At 44.7% G+C, this 20,600-nt stretch overlaps 1 protein-coding gene across 1 annotated transcript in view; it reads right to left on the minus strand.

Annotated features, from left to right (window-relative positions):
- Positions 1-138: 138 nt before the first annotated feature.
- Positions 139-20,600, minus strand: part of LOC140847150 (zinc finger protein 541-like) — a 40,576-nt gene continuing 20,114 nt past the window's right edge. The window contains exons 8-19 of the mRNA XM_073226401.1: positions 20,412-20,580; positions 19,417-19,548; positions 13,999-14,062; positions 13,284-13,426; positions 11,115-11,178; positions 10,378-10,520; positions 9,902-10,002; positions 8,637-8,712; positions 7,992-8,080; positions 1,819-1,959; positions 1,475-1,656; positions 139-1,363 (exon numbers count right to left, since the gene is read on the minus strand). Of these exons, the coding sequence (XP_073082502.1) occupies positions 1,192-1,363; positions 1,475-1,656; positions 1,819-1,959; positions 7,992-8,080; positions 8,637-8,712; positions 9,902-10,002; positions 10,378-10,520; positions 11,115-11,178; positions 13,284-13,426; positions 13,999-14,062; positions 19,417-19,548; positions 20,412-20,580 (1,476 nt within the window). The 3' untranslated portion in view covers positions 139-1,191. The remainder of the gene's footprint in view (positions 1,364-1,474; positions 1,657-1,818; positions 1,960-7,991; positions 8,081-8,636; positions 8,713-9,901; positions 10,003-10,377; positions 10,521-11,114; positions 11,179-13,283; positions 13,427-13,998; positions 14,063-19,416; positions 19,549-20,411; positions 20,581-20,600) is intronic.

Consider the following 20,600-nt stretch of genomic DNA (forward strand, 5'->3'; position numbering starts at 1 on the left):
CAACCTCGGCACAGCAGCCACAGAGCTTTGAACCCTCCGCTAGATCCCGTGGCAGCACTTGCCATGCCGTGGGCCCCGTCCTGACCAGTGGACCCAGAGGCATTCTTCTGGAGACCGTTACAAGCCTCCCCGCTCTTAAAGAGGGACACGAGGAAGGAGGGAGGAACGTGCTCTTTCCTGTGCCCTCTGGTGTGGACCTCGGGGCAGGAGGGGGTGATCCTCGTCCCCGCTGCGATCCGCATGCTGAGCTGGCCGCTGCTGGCAGACCCTGACTTCACCCCGGACACACTGGAACCCCTGTCATGCCCTGACTGCTGGTCACCACGCTGCTGACTCTTCTGTCCTTATGGCCCAAAGCAGGAGCTAAAACCACTTTGCTTATTTATTCCTGCTGCTCTCCTGCTCCTAAAATGTGAGCTCCCTGAGGGGAGCACCTGTGTCCCTCCTGTGTCGCTGTGGGCCCACTGCATGGACTGGGTGCTGACACACACTGCAGTGGGCACCTCAGGGCCGGTTCCCGGAATGTATGGGGACCCTGCCCCTCCAGGGCGGACACTAAGCTCACTCGTTTCTGTGGCGCTGGTGACTGGCAGGAGCCCTAAAGCCTTTGTTGGCTCAACAGGCCAGAGAAGCCAGAAGACAGCTGCTTAAGAACACAATTTAATTAGATTTACAAATTGACTTGTACAAAAAAAAAACTTAAGAATGTACAAAGTCATTATCATACTAGGGGCTAAATGCAGAGGGCACACTCTCCTAATGAGGAGTCTGACATGTTGGGAGATCCGGAGTTATTTTCCCACTGGGTGTCCACACCTCGGCCTTCTCTAACAGATGTAATGAAACCCCAAAATTGAGGCAAAGATTGGTGAGGACTCAGATCGAACATGTTTCCCCACACAAGGCTCTCTGCTCCGGAGAATAGAAGGGGAGAGACTATTGACCTAAAGAGAACAGAGCCTCTGGCACCAGCTGGCAAGGATGTCACAGTGTCCAATGATGGCAGCGCTCTGCGTGTTGATGGTCAATGCCCGCTGTGTTTGCAAGCTGGGCTGGTCAGTGGGGGGCAGGGGAGTGGGGGTGGAGGCAGAGGGATGCCCTGAACACCTCGGGAAGGCTGAAGGGAGAGGTGACAGGGCCCGAGGTCCTCATCCCGATGACTTGCTGCCTTGCCCCGGCTCACGGCCCAAATCACCCCTGCAAGGGGCCCATGTCAGCCCCCATCTCCCCTTCCTCCTCCTTCTCCTCCTCTTTCAGCTTAAAGGCCTTCGCTGGTCTCTCTGCCCTGACAGTTGGTTCCACGGGGTCCTGAAGCCGGTGCTGCCTCATGTGGGCATTTCTACTCTGGATCTTATCAAATACCCTGCAGAGTCAGCAGAGGACATGGGTCAGAGCAGGGGGAAGGTGGGCTGAGGGCCCACGGAGACAGAGGGCAGGCTGTGTGGGTGCATCCGGGGACAGGGCTGGTGCCCACCTCTCACATTCCCTGCAGGGAAAAGCGCCTTGGCCCTGGCCATGCCCCGGAGGCTCAGGGGTCCGCTTGGGACCAGCACTTGGGCTGGTGGCGATGACGCATTCTCCCCTGCAACTCTCCGTCTCTGTCTTCAACTCAGGGGTTGGACGGCGGCTGCGTCTCTTCTTAGCGCTGCAAGTGGCCTGCACAAGGGGCAGAAATGACATCAGGGTGCCGACCTTCCACCCTTCTGAGGGAGATGCTTTCCTCTGTAGGGGCCCCTTCCCCACCCTGACCTGGGTGATCAGCAGCTGTCCAGACCAGCACTGAACTCCAGTGAGACCCCTTGCCCCAGAATCCCCTACCTTTGTTTCTGTTGGGTCTGACTCGAACAGCTTCCTTTTGACCCCATTTTCCAGGCCTGGGGCCCGAACATAGGCAAACCTGGTCTTTTTTTTCCAGGTGTAGTAATACTCTACACACTGGGCCACCGATTTTGTCTGGACCTGGTGAAAGAAAACAGCAGCGGGCTTTGGGCGCTGCCCCACACGCCCCCTCACCGTGGGGCTAGGCACTTCCTGAAAGCTCTCCTGGTATGTCTCTCCCCTTGGGCTTGGCACGCCCCTGGGCTACAAGGAGAACAGAAGCACAGAGTCCTGCTGCTGATAAGGAGCTCAGGGTGACGCCACTGTAGCCAGCACCGTCCAAGCTCTGCATGCTCTCTGAGCCTCAAGTCAATCCCGGGAGGCCTTCCCTACAGGAAGGTGTACACGAGGGCTCCCTACACAGGCGCTCACTGTGACGTCAGGCCTAATGGCTATGCATTTACCAGCTGGGACTCCCTGCAGCAGGCTGCCCTCATCAGCAGAGACCACAAAGCCTTTGCAACAGCTAGGCAGCGCCCTGCAGCACAGAGATAAGGGGCCCACGAGAGTAGGAGGGGGTTTTGAGGGCACAGTCGGATCCTCGGGCATTCAGACCCCACTGTGTGCTCTCCCACCACTAAGAATTGACCCCATTAATAATAACTTCTGTAAAAACAAAACGGAACAGGAAAGTTTAATTGCTCTAGGAAGATGATTTCTCAGGAAAATTTAATTGGCCAGTTAAGATATGGGCTCACTTCAGAAAATACTTTCTCCATGTGAAATTTTTTCAGCTCTGTGTATCTTCAAAGACTAGGAGCCAAAGTAGTAAATCCTCTGCCTAAGAAATATCACTCGGTTAGAAGAAAAAAAAAGAAGTTGGACTTCTGCTTCCAAACAAGATGGAGTAACAGGAGCTACACTGACCTTCCCATTCAAAACAATGAGAAGAAACAGTCAAAATGTCTGAAATAATGTTTGGTAAGATGCTAGGCAAGCCAAGAACAAGTCTTTCTGAGAGACAGAAAATAAGCCCCCACTGTCCCTACACACTACACCCTGGGAGAGTTTCCAGGCTGTGGCCCGGGGAGAGGGGTCCGGGCAGAGCCAGGTGGGCTTCCTGAGCTGAGATGGGAGGGAGGATTCTGGGAGAACAAGGCGGTGAGAGTTCACAGGACAAGGCAGGACAGGGAAGAGCTGCTCAGAGGAAAATTCCAGAGATCTGGGGGGCGCTCCCCTCCAGCGTTCAGCAACGCGCTGACCAGCGTGGGCATATGAGGTGGCCCAAAACTGGGTAAAGAACCGCCTGGAAGAAGTAGATGAAAAGGCACCTCACACAGGGCCAGGAATAGCGCCTGGTTTCCACCCGCTGGGGTGCGAAAAAACTCATAGTTCATGGGACATTGATAGAGAAATTCGGAGGCTTTTGCGTCCGTAATGAGGAATAATTAGCCTTAGACAAAAATGGCCCAATTTAAACAAATCCAAAACCAGAGCCCAAAAGGAACAAGTTGTTTTCAAGTAACCATGTATCAGAACAAAGTTCAAGAATACTTACTAAGAATACAACAATATCCAGCCCTCAACAAGCTATCATTCACAATGCCGGGAATCCACTGAAAAATTACCAGGCATAGAAAGCAGGAAAATATGACATATAATGGGAAAAAATCCATCCATCAAAATCAACCCAGAATGGACACAGATGTTAGAATTAGCGGGAAAGGGCACTAAGAGTCATTATAATTGTACATTATATGTTGAAACAGTTAAATAGAGACATGGGACACTAATGAGACCCAAAAAGAACTCCTAGAGATTAAAATTACAGTGTCTGAGATGAAAACTACACTGCAGATTAGATACTGCAGAGAAAGGATTACTGAACTTGGAAATACAGCAATAAAAATCATCCAAAATGAAACACACAGAGAAAAAGAGACTCAGTCGAAATGAAAAGAGCATCAGTGACTCCCGGACAGCTGCAGGAAGCCCAGCGCCCACTAAGTGGAGCCCTCAAAGCAGAAGGGGGGATGCAAGAAATGTTTGAAGAAACAAGGCTGAATTTCCCCAAATGTAAGGAAAACTATAAACCCGCAGACACAAGAAGCTCAACAAACTGCAAGCACAAGAAAGAAAAATGAAGAAAGCACACCAAAGCCCATCATAATAAAATTGCTCAAAGCCAGTGACAAAGAGAAATTCTGACAAATATCCAGCCAGTAAAAAAAAGACATGTTATATGCAGAGGAGCAAAGACACAGAAATCTGGAGATTTCTCATGAAAAATAATAAAAGCCAGAAGAAAGTAAATTACCTCTTTAAATTACAGGGAAAAGACCTGTCAAGCTAGAATTCCACACTTAACAAAGATATCTTTCAGAAATGAAGGCCAAATAAAGGTTCTTTTTTAGCTATACAAAAGCTGGAAAAATTCATAATTGGCAAATCTGCACTTTAAGAAATGTTAAGTGACTTACATTTATTTCCTTCTGGAAAATGATACCAGATGGAAATATGCATCTACATAAAGGAATGCGGAGCAGTGAAAATGTAAGTACATGGGCGACTATATAAGACATCTCATTATTTAAAGCTCTCTATAAATAATTGACCACTTAAGCAAAAATATCAACAATGTATAGTGGGGTTTACAACATATGTAAAATGAAATGCATAACAACAATTGTATAAAGGCCAGGAGGAGAAATGTAAGTACGCTACTGGAAGGCTGTCATTCTGCACATGAAATGTTATCAAGTCACCTGAAGGGAGACTGGGGTGAGTTAGTGATGCAGACTATTAACCCTAAAGCATCCACCAAAATAATAAAATACAGTTATAGCCAATAAGCTGACGATGGAGATAAAACAGAATCCTACAATTTACTACATTAATTTTTTCTGCCAAAAGAAGGCAGAAAAAGTGGAAAGGGGAAACAAACAACAGATGGGACAAATAGAAAACAAATAGCAAGATGATGGACTTAAACCTAACCATTCAATAACAACATTAAATGTGAATGTTCTAAACACCCTAATTTAAAAGGCTGAATATTTAATGGGAAATAAAAAAGCAACACCGAACACATGTTATTTATAAGAACACACTTTAGCTGTAAAGGCTAAATAGTTTAAAAGTGAGATGCAGAAAAATGATATAGCATGCTAGCACCCATTTTTAAGAAAGCTGGAGAGGTTGGATATACTAATATCTGAAAAAGTAGATTTCAGAGCAAATAGTACTTCCAGAGATAAAGTAAATAATTTCATAATGATATAAGGGTCAATTAATCAAGAAGACATAAGAATCCTAAAAGTTCATATGTCTACACCAGGGTTTCAAAATGTATGAAGCAAAAAATTACAGAACTGTGGGGAAAAATAGACCCACAGTTATAGGAAAACATTTCAATATCCCATTCTCAACAATTGCTGAAACAATTAGACAGTAAAGGGGTGGAAGACCTAAACCACACTCTGAGCCACAACGAATTCTCACTTATAGAGCTCCACTCACCCACAGCAGGTACACTACCTTCAAGTGTACGAAGAACATTTACCAAGAGGTAAACCATGTTCTGGACTATAAAAATGGTCAATAAATTTAAAAGGATTCAAGTCATGCAAAGTATTTCTCTGGTCACAATGGCATTAACTGAAAAATCAGTTAACTGAAGAACTATGCAAAATCCTCAAACATTTGGAGACTAACACACTTCTAAATATTCATACTTCAAAAAAGAAATCAAAAGGGAGATGAAAAGGTATTTTGAATTGAATAAAAATGAAAACCCAAAATAAGAAAACTTATCAAAGAAGTACTTTGAGGGAAACTTACAGCACTACAAACCCATGTTTGGGAAGAAGAAAGGTCTGAAATCAATGAGCTCAGCTTCCATTTTCAGAAACTAGTAAAAGAAGAGCAATTTAAACACAAAGCAAACAGAAGAAATTGCAGAATAAATAAACCAAATAGAGAAAAACCAGGAAGCCAAAACTGGTTTTTTGAGAAAATCAGTAAAATTGATAAGCCTTTAGTCAGATCAGAATAAAAAGATATATTACCGAAAGCAGGAATGAGAGAGGGGCTATCACTATAGTCTATAAATTCAAAAAGGAGAATATAAGAATATAATAAACAACTTTATGCTAATACATCAGACAACTTAGAAGAAATGTACAAAAGTCCTTGAAAGATAAAAACTACCAAGGTTCACTCAAAAGGACATTGATAACCTGAGTAGCCATATATCTATTAAATAAGTTGAATTTGCACTTCAAAACCTCCCCACAAAGAAAGCTGCAGGCCCAAATATTTAAGGAAGGAAGAAGTAATCCAATTCTAAACAAACTCTTCCCCCAAAAAACTGAAGTGGAGGGAACACTCCTGAACTCATTCTACAAGGTCAGCACTACCCCCATCCCAAAGCCAGACAAACGCACCGCAGGAGAGACAGCGACAGGCCAGTGCCCACCACGGACTCGGGGGGGGAATTCCAGAGACAGTTTTAACAGATAGAATCCAAGAATACATAGAACAGACCCCACACACACAGAGCCAGCTGCTATCTGGCCCCGTACAAAGGCGGCTGAGTGGGGAAGATATGGCCTCTGCAACAACAGGCACTGGAACAGCTAAACACCCACAGGAAAGATGGAGCTGCAATCCATACCATGCCCTACATACAAACCCTAACCCCGAAAGGACCACGCATCTAAATGTAAAGCCTAAAGCTATAAGGCTTCTAGAAGACATAGAGGAAAAACTCTGTGACTTTGGGTTAGGCAAAGATTTCTTAGATACAACACCAAAATCACGGTCCATGAAAGAAAAAGTAATCAATAGAATTTAATTAAAATTTAAAACTTTCTTCAAAAGACACTGTTAAAAGACTAAAAAGCTACAGATTGGGAGAAAATACTTGCAAAGCATATATCTGGATAAAAGACTTGTGCCCAGAACAAATAATGAACTCCTACAACTCAATAAAAACACAAACATCCCAGTGAAAACAAAGGCAAAGAAGCAAACAGACACCAAAGAAGGCTCACAGATAGCAAACAAGCACATGAAAAGTTGTTCAGAAACATTAGTCAGGGGGAAACGCGGTGAGATACCTCTGCATACTCATTAGAATGGCTACGATTAAAAAAACCGACCATATCAAGTGCTGGAGATGTTGTGGAGCAACTGGAACTCTTGTACCTCCCGGTGGGAATGTGAAATGGTACAGCCCCTTTGGTTAAGTTTGGCACTTTCTTGAAAAGTTAAATGTACACCTACCATGTGAGCCACTCATTCCTTTCCTAAGTATTTGCTGCCCTCCCCCCCCACCTACAGTACTTGTTCATGTAGAGATTTGAATGTGAATATTCACAGAAGCTTTATTTATAATTGCAGATAACTTGGAAACCCCACAGATGTCCATCAATAGGTGAATGATTAAATGAACTGTGTTACATCCACACAATGGAATACTCCTCAGCAAGAAAAAGGGTCCACACAATAACATGGATGAACCTCAAAACAATGATGCTGAGTGTAAGAAGTCACACAAGGCAGACAAGCAGTGCACATGCTGCAGGACAGATAGAAAACTCTGGAAAATGCAAACTAATTTGGAGTGACAGAAAGAAGATAAGGAGGTGATTAGGGAGGGACAGGGGTGGTAGGAAAAAGGGATTTACCAAGGGGACAGGAGGAAACTTTTGGGGGTGATGAATGTGTTTCTTATCTTGACTATGGTGATGGTTTTGCAGGTATAAATATGTCAAAACATGAAATAGTACATTTTTTGTTACGTGCAGTTTTGTGTATATCAAGTTAAAAGAACAAAAAACATCAGCAGACATTAAGTGTAGTATGATTGCATCCTTTCCTAAATACATGTGTATATGCACGTAAGATCTGTACGGGGAAATGCCTGAGGTGCCCAGCCAAAGTCAGAGGTCATCATTCAGAAGCGGGATGATGGGGATGGGTGTGGAGGGCTTTGAGCACATGATGGCATTTCTGTACTGTCTGGCGTTGTTCACATCAGTGGCCTTTTTAAATTACCAACTGTTTACAGTGTGAACAGCGTGTAACCCCGATAGGCCCTCCAGCTCTAGCTCAGCTCAGCGGTGTGAGTCGAGGCCTTGTCTACACCAGCCCACCCACGTATACCTTACCATCTTGTGTATCAAGTGGAAGTTCTTTTTGTGAGCCTGGAATGCCTTATTAAACAGAACCTTCTCCTGGGAGGTCCAGACGTCAGAACCTATCAGAGAAACAGGAGGAAAAAGGACAGTTCTGCAGCCGCAGCCATGGCGGAAATGCAGCCTGCCCTTTTTAAAGCTGTCGTTACCAAGTACCAAGTATGTGCCAAGAATTCTGTTTTGTCTCATACAATCCTTAGAAAAACCTCAGCAGGTTGGGACCAATACTATCCCCACGTTACAGATGCAGTAACAAGGCTTCCATTGGTTAACAGACTTGCCAACGGGAGGCAGGGACCCCCAGTTGCCTGACTCCTAGGTTGGGGTGCTCAGCCACTGAATCTGAGCCCGCCTTCACGGCTCCTTGGCCAAGGGATCCCCTTCCTGGCTGGGAACAGCCCCTGAGGGAACCACTGTACTGGAAGGGGGAAGGGAGGACCCAGCCAGGAGAGACAGGCACCCACTGATGTCCCCTGGAGAGGAGAGGCCCTTCTGGAAAGGCAGGAGAAGGAGGGCCCCAAGAGCACACCCAGGGGCACAAGCAGGGCCTGCCGCCGAGACCGACTGGCTCCCGGGTAGTAGCCGGGCACACCCACTCCCGCAGCCTTGCTCCAGTACCTGCATAGTGGTAGTCAGCCAGCGGGTGAGTTGGTGGCTTCTGGGGTCCTCCGTGTATCAGGGTCTCTAGGGCCACCTGGAGCAGGAAGGAAAGCGGGCTACTTTCTGAGGGAGGGAAGGTGAGGTGGAGGCCTGCCTTCATCCTTACATTCATTTGAGAAACACAGGCCTCCCTAAAGCCTCCCTCACTCCAGGGCTACTCAGCGCGTGGTGGGGCCGTGGACTGGCCACGGCCTGCAAACTGCATGTGGACGTACCGGCTCTGTCGCTACGCATACTGAGTGCAGCTGGGGTTTTTCTAATAGTAGGGTTTTCTTGATGAATGAAGCAGTGTGCAGATTTACTCTTGTGCCAGCTCCTTCCTTCGTCAAGGACTGGCATTTGTAGGAGCCCTGGCTGTGCCATGCCCCAGTTTATTTTCTTCATAGAACTAATCACTAACAACTTTTAAAAACAGATTTCCCTTTGACTGTCCTAAATTTAAAATGCAAGCCCCACGGAGAAGGATTTTGTCTCGCTCAACAGTGTCAACCCGATCGGGACTGGCCACGGAACCTGCAGGGCCCAGTGCAAAATGAAATTGCAGGCTTTTTGAAAATTTGTTAATTTCAAAAATGGTAGAAGCAGAGCATTAGACCGAGGGGGGTCCCAAAGCCAGCCCTGCCCCAGGGCCACAACACTCATGAGGGCAAACACACATGTGCTGGTTACTCTGCTGAGCACCCACTATGTGGCAGCCACTGCCTTGCAACTTGAGGAAAAGTACAGTTGCCAATACTGACTCCTGGGGCCCTAACTTGGGTGACATGACCCCCATTTCCACTACTCAGAGTTGAACTTTTCATTTTCTAAACTTCAGGATTGTGAAGCGGGTCCTTGGAGGAAGCAGATATTTTCATTGCATCAGGGGTTTTCGTACATGGGATTTTAATCAAAAAGGTAAAGCTCCATCGATAAACCAGATCAGTGCAGGACCTGAGTCAGTCTACTGGGCTCCACTCCCCCTGCCCCTGCGATCTCGGAGGAACCTGGTGCTCTGCAGCTGCCCCAGGTAAATAACTGACTAACTGGGCCACATCTGCACGTTTGCCCTACAACTGACGACATCAACCCCACAGCCACTGGGGAGAAGGATGGGTGGTCTTTCTTTAGTTTTCATGAGCTGCAAAGCCTGCAGAGGGCACATTACATGCACCAGATCCCCAGCCTCAGGAGAGCAGGGGCTTCCCAGGGACCCGCCAAGCCCGCCCCTGCCTCCAGCTCACCGGGACATCGCCCTGGGCCTCGTGCAGGCAGTGCAGAGCGAGCTCCAGGTTGGTGCCCCCTCCTGGCATTGCGCTGGAGGCCATCTTGCAGAGCTCAGTCACTGTGCACAGCAAACGTCCCCAGAAGAGTGTGAGAGAGGGAGACACAGGGAGTCAGTGAATGCCGGGAGGAGACGTCCCCAAGAGCACAGAGAGGGGCTCCTTGTCCCTGTCTCCCTCACAGCTCCCTGAAAAGCAGGCAAAGGGAAGGACAGGGAGGAAGGGCAGAAACCCTGCTCCTGGCACCTGCTCAGGATGACCTGGCTGGTTACTGCATGAGGAGAATGGGGGGCGGGAGGAGACGTCCTGGTCCCGCAGCCGGCTACCCCACCCAGGGATACTGCCTCCTGGTTCAGGTGAGAACTGGGAGGAGGAACACCTTAGAGATGAGGGAAGGAGGGGTACCCTTGGGAATTTGGCCCCCATGTTTCAGCCACCTCTATCCTGTTTTTCTGGAGTGCCCATCACATCGTCCGATGGCTTCCAGACCAGAGAAGCTCCTTGTTCACCGGTCTCGGCTGGGGGGCGCTCCTGCAGCTCCGGGATCTCGGCCTGAAACTCGCGTCCTATCCTGATGCGTCTGAAATGAGGCCACACACGAGACATATACATGTGACTAAGATGGGAAATAAGACGGAGATGTGTGACGTGTCCTTCTCTCAGGCCACAACCCTGCTCTGTTGAAACCTCTATCATCTCCCAGATGCATCTGGGGAGTATTTGTAACCCCTGACAGACATGGACAAGTGTTCTAGATACCGTCCAGCTACACCCCCATTCCTCCAATTTTCTTTATCACCACGCTGCTGGCCTCAGGTGCCCCTCTTGGGGTCCAGGACAGGGGAGGTGTATGCTGATGCCTGGCATGCTTCTACATCCATGGCCACATCCCTCTAGTCACATTCCATGGACATTCCAAGTCTCACACATGCCATCACCAATTTTACCTAGAACCTCAGGGGCCTGGGCACTTGTCGCAGTGGGCCCAAATATGGGCTGCCCAGATAGAAGGAATATTGGAGGAACTTCGCACATACACCCAGAGAAATCTACCACTTCTCTCCCACAGAGAAGCTAACCCCCCTGTGAGGAAGGAGCTCTGGGGGAACACAAGGAGGGTAAAAATATCCCCAATTTGGAAGGACCCCCAGGTTCTAAGTCTGTTCCAACTCACGGTCTAATGCTGGGCTTGGTGTCATCCTCGATTGCACAGATGCCAGAAGAGTCATCCACTTGATCTAGAAAACACACAACAGAAACCTTCCAGAACACTGACTGGAAGTGACGCAGGGGCCCCTTCTGTCTGCCTTTGTACAGCAGCTGAAAGTAGGGTTTCTCAGCTTGCAAGGTTGGGAGGTGTAACCAGGGACACAGAGAGTCCCTCTCCTCCCAGCTCTCATGCCTAAAGAACTAAAGGAAGGTACAATGAAAAAAGCTCATCAAAGAGAGAATACTATTAAGAGGTAGAAATTGTGTTTTTATTAAAGAACCAAATGGAAATCTTGGAGTTAAGAACAATAACCAAAATGGGGGTTTGAGCTGGCAGAAGTAACCAGCAGCCAACTTAAAGCTAGATCCATGGAGATTATGGATTTTGAAGAACACAGAGAAAAATAAATGAATGAAGGAAAACAAAGAGCCTCAGAGAAATGTGGGGCATCAATAAGTGCAGCAACACGTGTAATGGAAATACGAGGAGTAGAGAACAGAACAGAAAAATATTTAAAGTATTTAATGGCAGAAAATGTGCAAAATGAGATGAAAAAACAATACATACATCCAAGAAACCCTATAAACTCCAAGTAGCATAAACACAAAGAGCTCTCCATCAGGGCACATCATAGGCAAAATACTGAAAGCCAAAGATAAAGATCTTGAAAGCAAAAAGAGAAAAATAACGTGACCTACATGCACACTATAGTAAGATTAACAGCTGACTTTTCATCGAACATGATAGAAGCTGGAAGGCAGTGGGACAACATGATCTCATTGCTGGAAGTAAAAACTCAACCAAGAATCTTATCTCCTGAAAATTACCTTTCAAAAATGAAGGTGAAGAAAGACATCCTTAGGTAAATAAAAACTGAGGAAACTTGTTGCTAGCAGACCTGTCTTACAAGGAACATTCAAGGGAGAGAATTATTCAGCCATGAACAGAAATGAAGTTCTGATATACACAACATGGGTGAAACCCTAAGTTTTCATGCTAACTGGAAGAAAACACAAAGAAGCACACATTGTATGATTCCCACTTATATGAAATGTCCAGAAGAGCAGAGCCTACAGGACAGAAAGTAGATTTGTGGTTACCTACGGCTGGGGACAGGGTCGGGAGGGGAGGGACAAGAGTGACTGCTGAGTAGAGGGCTCCCTTGGGATATGATGAAAATATCCGAAAATTGATGGTAGCAACGATTGCACACACAGGTCTGTGAAATACCAACTACCACTGTATACTTTATTTTAAGGGGATGAATTGTATGACATGTGAATTACACCTCCACAATGAAAATAAATATTACAGGAAGTTCTTCAGACTGAAAGAGAAAATGACATGAGATAGTAATCTGAATCCAAACAAACAAACAAAAAACACTGGTAAATGTACTTATATAGGTAATTATTAAAGTCAGTATAATTGCATATTTTTTCTCTTTTCTTAATTGACCTAAAAAGTAATTGCATAAAACACTACTGTTATGGGCCTGTAATTTATAAACATATATATATATATATATATATACACACACACACACACACACATACATATATGACAACAACAGTACAACAAAGGGGAGATGCATTGGAGTAAAGAAATAGCCCTCCATACAGTAACTCAAATCCACAGGAATAAATGAAGAGATGAGAAATGGTAACGAAAAATGTTATATAACAAACTGTATAAATAATGCTTGCATTCCCTTATTCTCTCACTTTTTGTTACATAAAACAAAATTGTATAATATAAGAATTGATGTATTGCTGGGTTTATATACACACACACTCATATACACATACATATATAAAGTACATATATGAATAATTAGAGCAAGAGGGTTCAGAGAAATAGAGCTGCATAGTAGAAATGCTTCCATATTTCACTTTAAGTGATGGGAAGGACAGGGAGGAAGGGCAGAAACCCTGCTCCTGGCACCTGCTCAGGATGGCCTGGCTGGTTACTGCATGAGGAGAATGGGGGCGGGAGGAGACGGCCTGGTCCCACAGCCGGCTACCCCACCCAGGGATACTGCTTCCTGGTCCAGGTGAGGACTGGGAGGAGGAACTCCTTGGAGATGAGGGAAGGGGGGGTACCCTTGGGAATTTGGCCCCATGTCTCAGCCACCTCTATCCTGTGTTTCTGGATGGCCCATCACATCGTCCGATGGCTTCCAGACCAGAGAAGCTCCATGTTCACTGGTCTCGGCCGCAGGGTGCTCCTGGAGCTCTGGAATGTCGACCTGAAACTTCTTTCCTATCCTGATGCGTCTGAAATGAGGCCACACACAAGACATACACATGTGACTAAGATGGGAAATAAGATGGAGATGTGTGACGTGCCCTGCTCTTAGGCCACAGCCCTGCTCTGTGGAAACCTCTGTCATCTCCCAGATGCATCTGCTGAGTATTCGTCACCCCGGACAGACATGGACAAGTGTTCTAGATACTGTCCAGTTACACCCCCTTCCTCCAATATTCTTTATCACCAGGCTTCTCCCTCAGGTACCCCTCTAGGGGTCCAGGACAGGGGAGGTGTATGCTGATGCCTGGCATGCTTCTACATCCATGGCCACATCCCTCTAGTCACATTCCATGGATACTCAAGCCTCACATGTGCCATCACCAATTCTACCTAAAACCCCAGGGCCCTGGGCATCTGTCCCCGTGGGCCCAACTATGGGATGCCCAGAAGGAAGGAATATTGGTTGAACTTCCCACATACACCCAGAGAAATCTACCACTTCTCTCCCAGAGAGGAAGGAACTCTGGGGGAACACAAGAAGGGTAAAAATATCCCCACTTTGGTAGGAACCCCAGGTTCTAAGTCTGTTCAAACTCACATTCGAATGCGGGGCTTGGTGTTATCCTTGATAACATGGCTGCCAGAAGAGTCATCCACTTGATCTAGAAAACATGCAACAGAAAGCTTCAAGAACACTGAGTGGAAGGGATGCAGGGTCCCCTTCTCCCTGCTTTTGTAGAGCAGCTGAAAGTAGGGTTTCCAAGCTTGCAAGGTCGGGAGCTCCCTCAGAACACTAACAATAGAACTCCTGTATGATCCAGCAGCCCCACTTGTCGGTATTGAAACAAATGGATGGAAATCAGGCTCTCAAAGAGACACCTGCACTCCCATGTTCACTGCAACGTGATTCGCAATAGCTAAGATGTGGAAACAACCAAGATGACCATCGACATATGAATGGGTAAAGAATATGTGGTTTATACATACAATGGAATCCTACTTAGCATTGAAAAAAGGAAATTTTGCAATATGCAACAACATGGATGAACCCCTTGAGAATATTAAATGAAATAAGCCAGTCACAGAAAGAGAAATACTGCATGAATGCACTTAACATGTAGTATCTAAAACAGTCAAATCCATATAACCAAAGGGTGGAATGGTGGTGGCCAGGGTTAGGGTCGTCGGAAATGGGGAGTTACTAACCAAGGAATGTAAAGTATCAATTTAGGAAGATGAATGAACTCTAGAGATCTGATGTACAGCACTGCCAACAGTACTATATTGAATACTTAAAAGATTTGTTAGAGGGTAGGTCTATGTTCACTCTTCTTGTCACAACAAAAATTGTTCAAAAGATCATGTGGAAGAGGACTAGGACTTCTGAAAATACAAAGAGTAAAGCAACAAATTAAGAGGTCAAAATTATTTTAAAGCAGTTAAAGTCTCTAGAAGTTATCCTAAAGGTATCCAGCATTTTAAGAAATATTCATTCAGGCCAATTGAGTAAATCTCAGTAAGAATAGTGAGTTTGTGGCATCTGAGCCATGACTTGTTCCCTTACCTACCAACCCCGTGCACTGTGTATCAGAAGCGCTACTTGGAGGGCTCTACTCCAGGGAGGTGCAGCCAGGGACACAGGGGGTCCCTCTCCTCCCAGCTCTCATGCCTAAAGAACTAAAGGAAGGTACAATGAAAAATGCTTATCAAAGAGAGAATACTATTAAGAAGTAGAAATTGTTTAAAAAAAAAAAAGAATCAAATGGAAATTTTTGAGTTAAGAAAGGACAATAACCAAAATGTAGATTTGAGCTGGCAGAAGTAACCAGCAGCCAACTTAAAGATAGATTCATGGAGATTACAGATTTTGAAGAACAGAGAGAAAAATAAATGAATGAAAGAAAACAAAGAGCCACAGAGAAATGTGGGGCATCAATAAGTGTAGCAACAGGTGTAATGGGAATAGAAGGAGGAGTGGAGAAAGGAACAGAAAAATATTTACAGTATTAAATGGCAGAAAATGTGCAAAATGTGACAAAAAAACAATGCATACATCCAAGAAACTCTATAAACTCCAAGTAGCATAAACACAAAGAGCTCTTCATCTGGGCACATCATAGGCAAAATACTGAAAGCCAAAGAGAAAGACCTTGAAATCAAAAAAGTAAAATAACATGATATAGATGTACACCCCAGTAAGATTAACAGCTGACTTCTCATTGAAAATGATAGCAGTTGGAAGGCAGTGGGACAACATCATCTCATTGCTGGAAGTAAAAACTGTTAACCAAGAATCTTATATCCAGCAAATTACCTTTCAAGAATGAAGATGAAAAAAGATATCCTTAGGTCAATAAAAACCAAGGAAACTTGTTGTTAGCAGACCTGTCTTATAAGGAACATTAAAGGTAGAGAATTATTCAGCCATGCATGAAAAGAAATGAAGTTCTGATATACACAACATGGATGAAACCCTAAGTTTTTATGCTAACTGAAAGAAGATACAAAGAAGCACACATCATATGATTTCCACTTGTATGAAATGTCCACAGGAGCCGAGCCTACAGGACAGAACGTAGATTCGTGGTTACCTACGGCTGGGGACTGGGTTGGGAGGGGAAGGACAAGAGTGACTGCTGAGTACAGGGCTTCTTTGGGACATGACGAAAATATCTGGAAACTGATGGTAGCAACAGTTGCACAGCTCTGAGAATGTACCCACCACTGCTGTATTGTGTACTTTAAAGGGATGAATTGTATGACATGTGAATTACACCTCCACAATGAAAATAAATACTACAGGAAGTTTCAGGCTGAAAGAAAAAAATACATTAGATAGTAACCTGAATCCAAACAAATACAAAACACTGGTAAATCTACTTATGTAGGTAATTATAAAAGGCAGTATAATTGCATATTTTTTCTTTTCTTGACTTAAAAAGTAAGTGCATGAAACATTAGTGTTATAGGCCTGTAATTTATAAACATATATATGACAACAACAGCACAACAGAGGGGCGATGCATTGGAGTAGAGAAATAACACTCCATACCATAACTCCAATCCACAGAAATAAATAAATGAAGAGACGAGAAAGGATAACTAAAAATGTTACATAACAAATTGTATACATAATGCTTGCTTTCCTTTATTCTCTCAGTTTTTGTTACATAATACAAAAGAGTATAATGTAAGAACTAAACAATGTATTGCTGGATTTATATGTATATACACACACACACATACAGAAAATAAAATATATATATAAAGTATTTATATACATAATAAGAGAAAAAGGGTTAGGAGAAATAGAGCTGCATAGGAGTAATGTGTCTATATTTCACTGTAAGTTATTATACATCTGAACAGATTCTGATAACGTTAAGATGTAGTTTTAAGTCCTAGAGCAACCACTAAGGAAAGACTAAGAAAAAAATGAAAAACTAAAGGAATTAAAATGTTACAGTAGAAAACACTTAATACAAAAGAAAGCCAGAATAGAGGAACAGAAGGAGAAAAAGGCAAGGTACATACAATCAAAAGCATAATGGCAAATGTAAACCTCCCTATAACAATGTAACATTAAGTGACACTGGATTGAATAAACCAATCAAAATGCAGAGTTCGTCAGATTAGATAAAAAATATATGATCCAACTAATATAATCTATAGAAGACATGGTTTATTTGAAAAAAACACAAGCAGGTTGAAAATACAAGTACAGAAAAAATATACCAAGTAAACAACCATAAAAGAGGCAGAATGGTACTAATGTTAGGCTAATTAGCCTATAAAAAAAACTAGAGATAATGATAAAATTATTGCAGTGATGATAAAGAACACTGTAGTCACTTCTTGGAAAAAACAATCACACCATCAGGAAGATATGACAATTATAAGCATATATGCACCTAAAAACAGTCCAAAAATACATGAAGCAGAAACTGACACAATTGAGTATGAAATAAACAATTCAAAACAATAGTTGGAGATTTCAGTACTTGCAGTAATGGATAGGACAACCACACAGAATAAAACAAGACAGAAACATTTTTGGTGCATTCCACCCAACATCAGTAGAATATATTCTTAAGCGCACATGGGATATTCTTCAGAACAGAACATATTCTAGCCATAAAACATGTCTCAATACATTTAAAAGGAACAACATAATACAAAGCATGTTCTCTGACTACAATACAATTACATTATAAATCAAAAGGAGACAATTTGGAAAATTCACAAATATGTGGAAATAAAACAACACACTCCTCAATAATCCATGTATATAAGAAGAAATCAAAAGAGAAATTAGGGAATACTTTGAGATAAATGGAAAGAAGTATATAACATACTAAAACTTATGGAATGTGGCTAAAGCAATGTTCTGAGGGAACATATAGTTGTAACTGCCTGTATTAAAAACTAAGAAAAATCTAAAATCACTATGGTCAGTTGATTTTCCACAAAGGTGCCACACCAGCTCAATGGGGGGAAGAATAATCTCTTTAACAAACGGTGCTGGAACAACTGATATCCACATGCAAAGGAATGAATTTAGACTCTGACCTCACATAATATATAAAAGTTAACTTAAAATCGATCAAAGACCTAAATGTAAGAGCTAAAATTATAAAACTCTTTGAAGAGAAAGGAGTAAAAGTCAGCATAATTGCATATTTCTTCTCTTTTCTTAACTGACTTAAAAAAAGCAATTGTGACTTTTAGTCAGGCAAAGCTGCAGATACAACACCAAAAGCACAAGTGACAAAAAATTAAAACTCTTGTATCGCAAATACCATAAATAAAATGAAAAGATAAGACATGAAACAGGAGAGACTTTCCAAATCATGTATCTAATAAGGGGCTTGCATCCACAATATGTAAGGAGCTCTTACAACTCAGTAATACAAAGATAATAACTCAATTTTAAAAAGGGGCAAAGGATCTAAACAGACATTTCTTCTGAGAAAATACACAAATGGACAAGCACATCGGAAGATATCAACATCATTACCATAGGAGAAATGCACATCAAAACCACAATAAGATATTTTATGCACACTAGGAGAGTTATAATTTATGAAGAATCACTAACAAGGATGTGGAAAATTGGAACTTGCACGCAATGTGCATCGAAATTTATTCCCATGGCTCAGCCATTTTGGAAAACAGTCTGGCATTAAACCATTAAACATAGTTACCCTATGACCCAGCAATTCCACTCCTAGGCATAAACTCAAGAGAAATGAAAGCCTTTGTCCAACAAAAACTTGTATGTGAATGTTCATAACAGCATTATTCATGATAATTAAAAGATGGAAATAGCTCAAATACTCATCAGGTATAAATCGTTAAATGTTGTGTATCCACACAATGGAATATTATTCAGCCATAAAAAGGATTGAAGCACTGTATATGCTGTAACATGGATGAACTTTGAAAACATTATGCTAAATGAACAAACTAAACGCCAAATGTCACATACTGTATGATTCCAATTACATGCAATGTCCAGAGCAGGTGCGTCCATGATGATTAGAGATGATCAGTGGTTGCCCAGGGCTGGGGAGATGGGGGCTGTGGGGGGGGGGGTGACTGCAAATGTACAGTGCTGCTTCTGGGGTGATGAAATTGCTCTAAAATTACATGGTGCGATGGATGCACAAGTCTATCAATTTACTAAAAAACACTGTATTTTAAATGGGTGATTCATATGGTATGTGAATTATGTACCAATAAAACTGCTAACAAAATTATTCAAGAGGACGGGCAGAAGGGTGGTCAGGCTACATGGCCTCCATATCTTCCTTCTGCCTGTAAAATTCTCAGCACCTAGAAGGCTGCTGGTTCCACATCGTCCTGGGATACCTCTGAGCAGCCATGGGACCCCCAGGCTGGACACAGCCGAAGGCCAGAGAGAACCCCTGGATCAAATGCTACATGTCGAGTTGCATCTGCCCATAGCAGGCCTGCCGTGTGATGGTCAGAGATGACAGGCCTGAGCCTCACTCACCAAGCTTGCTGCCGATGACTCTGTCAGAATCATCCTGAGTGGACATGGAACAGTGTTTAAATACAGCCCAGACCCCTCCCGGATGGGGCTCAGCACCAGGGGCGGCATATCGGGAGAGCACTGGAACGATCCCTGCAGGGAGTGGTCCACCGGGAGCACCGGAGACCACGGGCAGCGCTGGTGGCCTCCTTCGGGGCCCGGCTCCCCAAAGGCAGAAGGAGCGGGAGACAGGAGCGATGCCTTGGGCCGCAGGCACTTTCTCCGCTTTCTGGGCTGGCTACTCTCCTCCCCGTCTCTGTCTTGTCCCTGGAGAAGAGAATTCAAAGCCACAGGGGGTGACTTGAGGCCACGTGTGCACAGTTCAGTCTTCAAGGGGGCGCGCGGATAGGCAAGGGCACTGCCCATGGAGCCAGAGGGAAACATAACACCCAACACCCCTGTCGGAGCCGGCCTCAGCAAGGGAGCCGAGCGGGGCCACCACGCCCGAGCCAGACCCCAGACTCTTGGCATGGACGTGTGGTGCGGGAAGCTTCCTCATGTGCCCCGCCCCCAGGGAGAGGCCCTGATACAAAGGGTTTCGGAGATGTATGAGGCCAGCGTCAACTTGTTAAAATGACCGGCACTTAGAGATGGGGCCGGAGATGCAGTGCAACAGCACCACAAGATGAAAAATGACCGCAGCTCCATGAGATGGACAAGGGGATCTATGCACCCTGTCGCCCGGCCTGGAGGGGGCTTCTCCAGGTGGGACCCTCCAGTCCAGGCTGCAATGGCTGATCCCATGAACTTACATCTCTTACCCACCTCCACACAATCTCCCCTCTTTCTACCAGTCTTACTGCTCCTCATCCTCCAGGTCTCAGCTCTAACCACCTCCAGAAAGTCCTCCTTGACCTCCTCAGGCGGGGTCTCTGGGGTCCCCTCAGTCCCTTTGCTCCCCCTCCCAGCCCAGCCCAGTTGAGACCTCACTGTCTGGCATGGGTCCATCTACTCACCTGGACTGGCAGCCCCAGGACGCCAGGCTGGGGCCGTCCCTGTCACCATGGTCTCCTCAGCACTGCCTCCACAGGGCCGGCATGGAAGGTGGATGAATGAATGCGCAAGACAAGCTGTTCTGGAGAGATTTTTTGTGGCACTTGGTTTGGGCTCTGCCCATGGCTTCCACTGGCAGGTTGTGCAGGAAG

The sequence above is a fragment of the Manis javanica genome, chromosome 17 (genome assembly GCF_040802235.1).
Source record: "Manis javanica isolate MJ-LG chromosome 17, MJ_LKY, whole genome shotgun sequence".
In the NCBI taxonomy this organism is placed as follows: domain Eukaryota; kingdom Metazoa; phylum Chordata; class Mammalia; order Pholidota; family Manidae; genus Manis; species Manis javanica.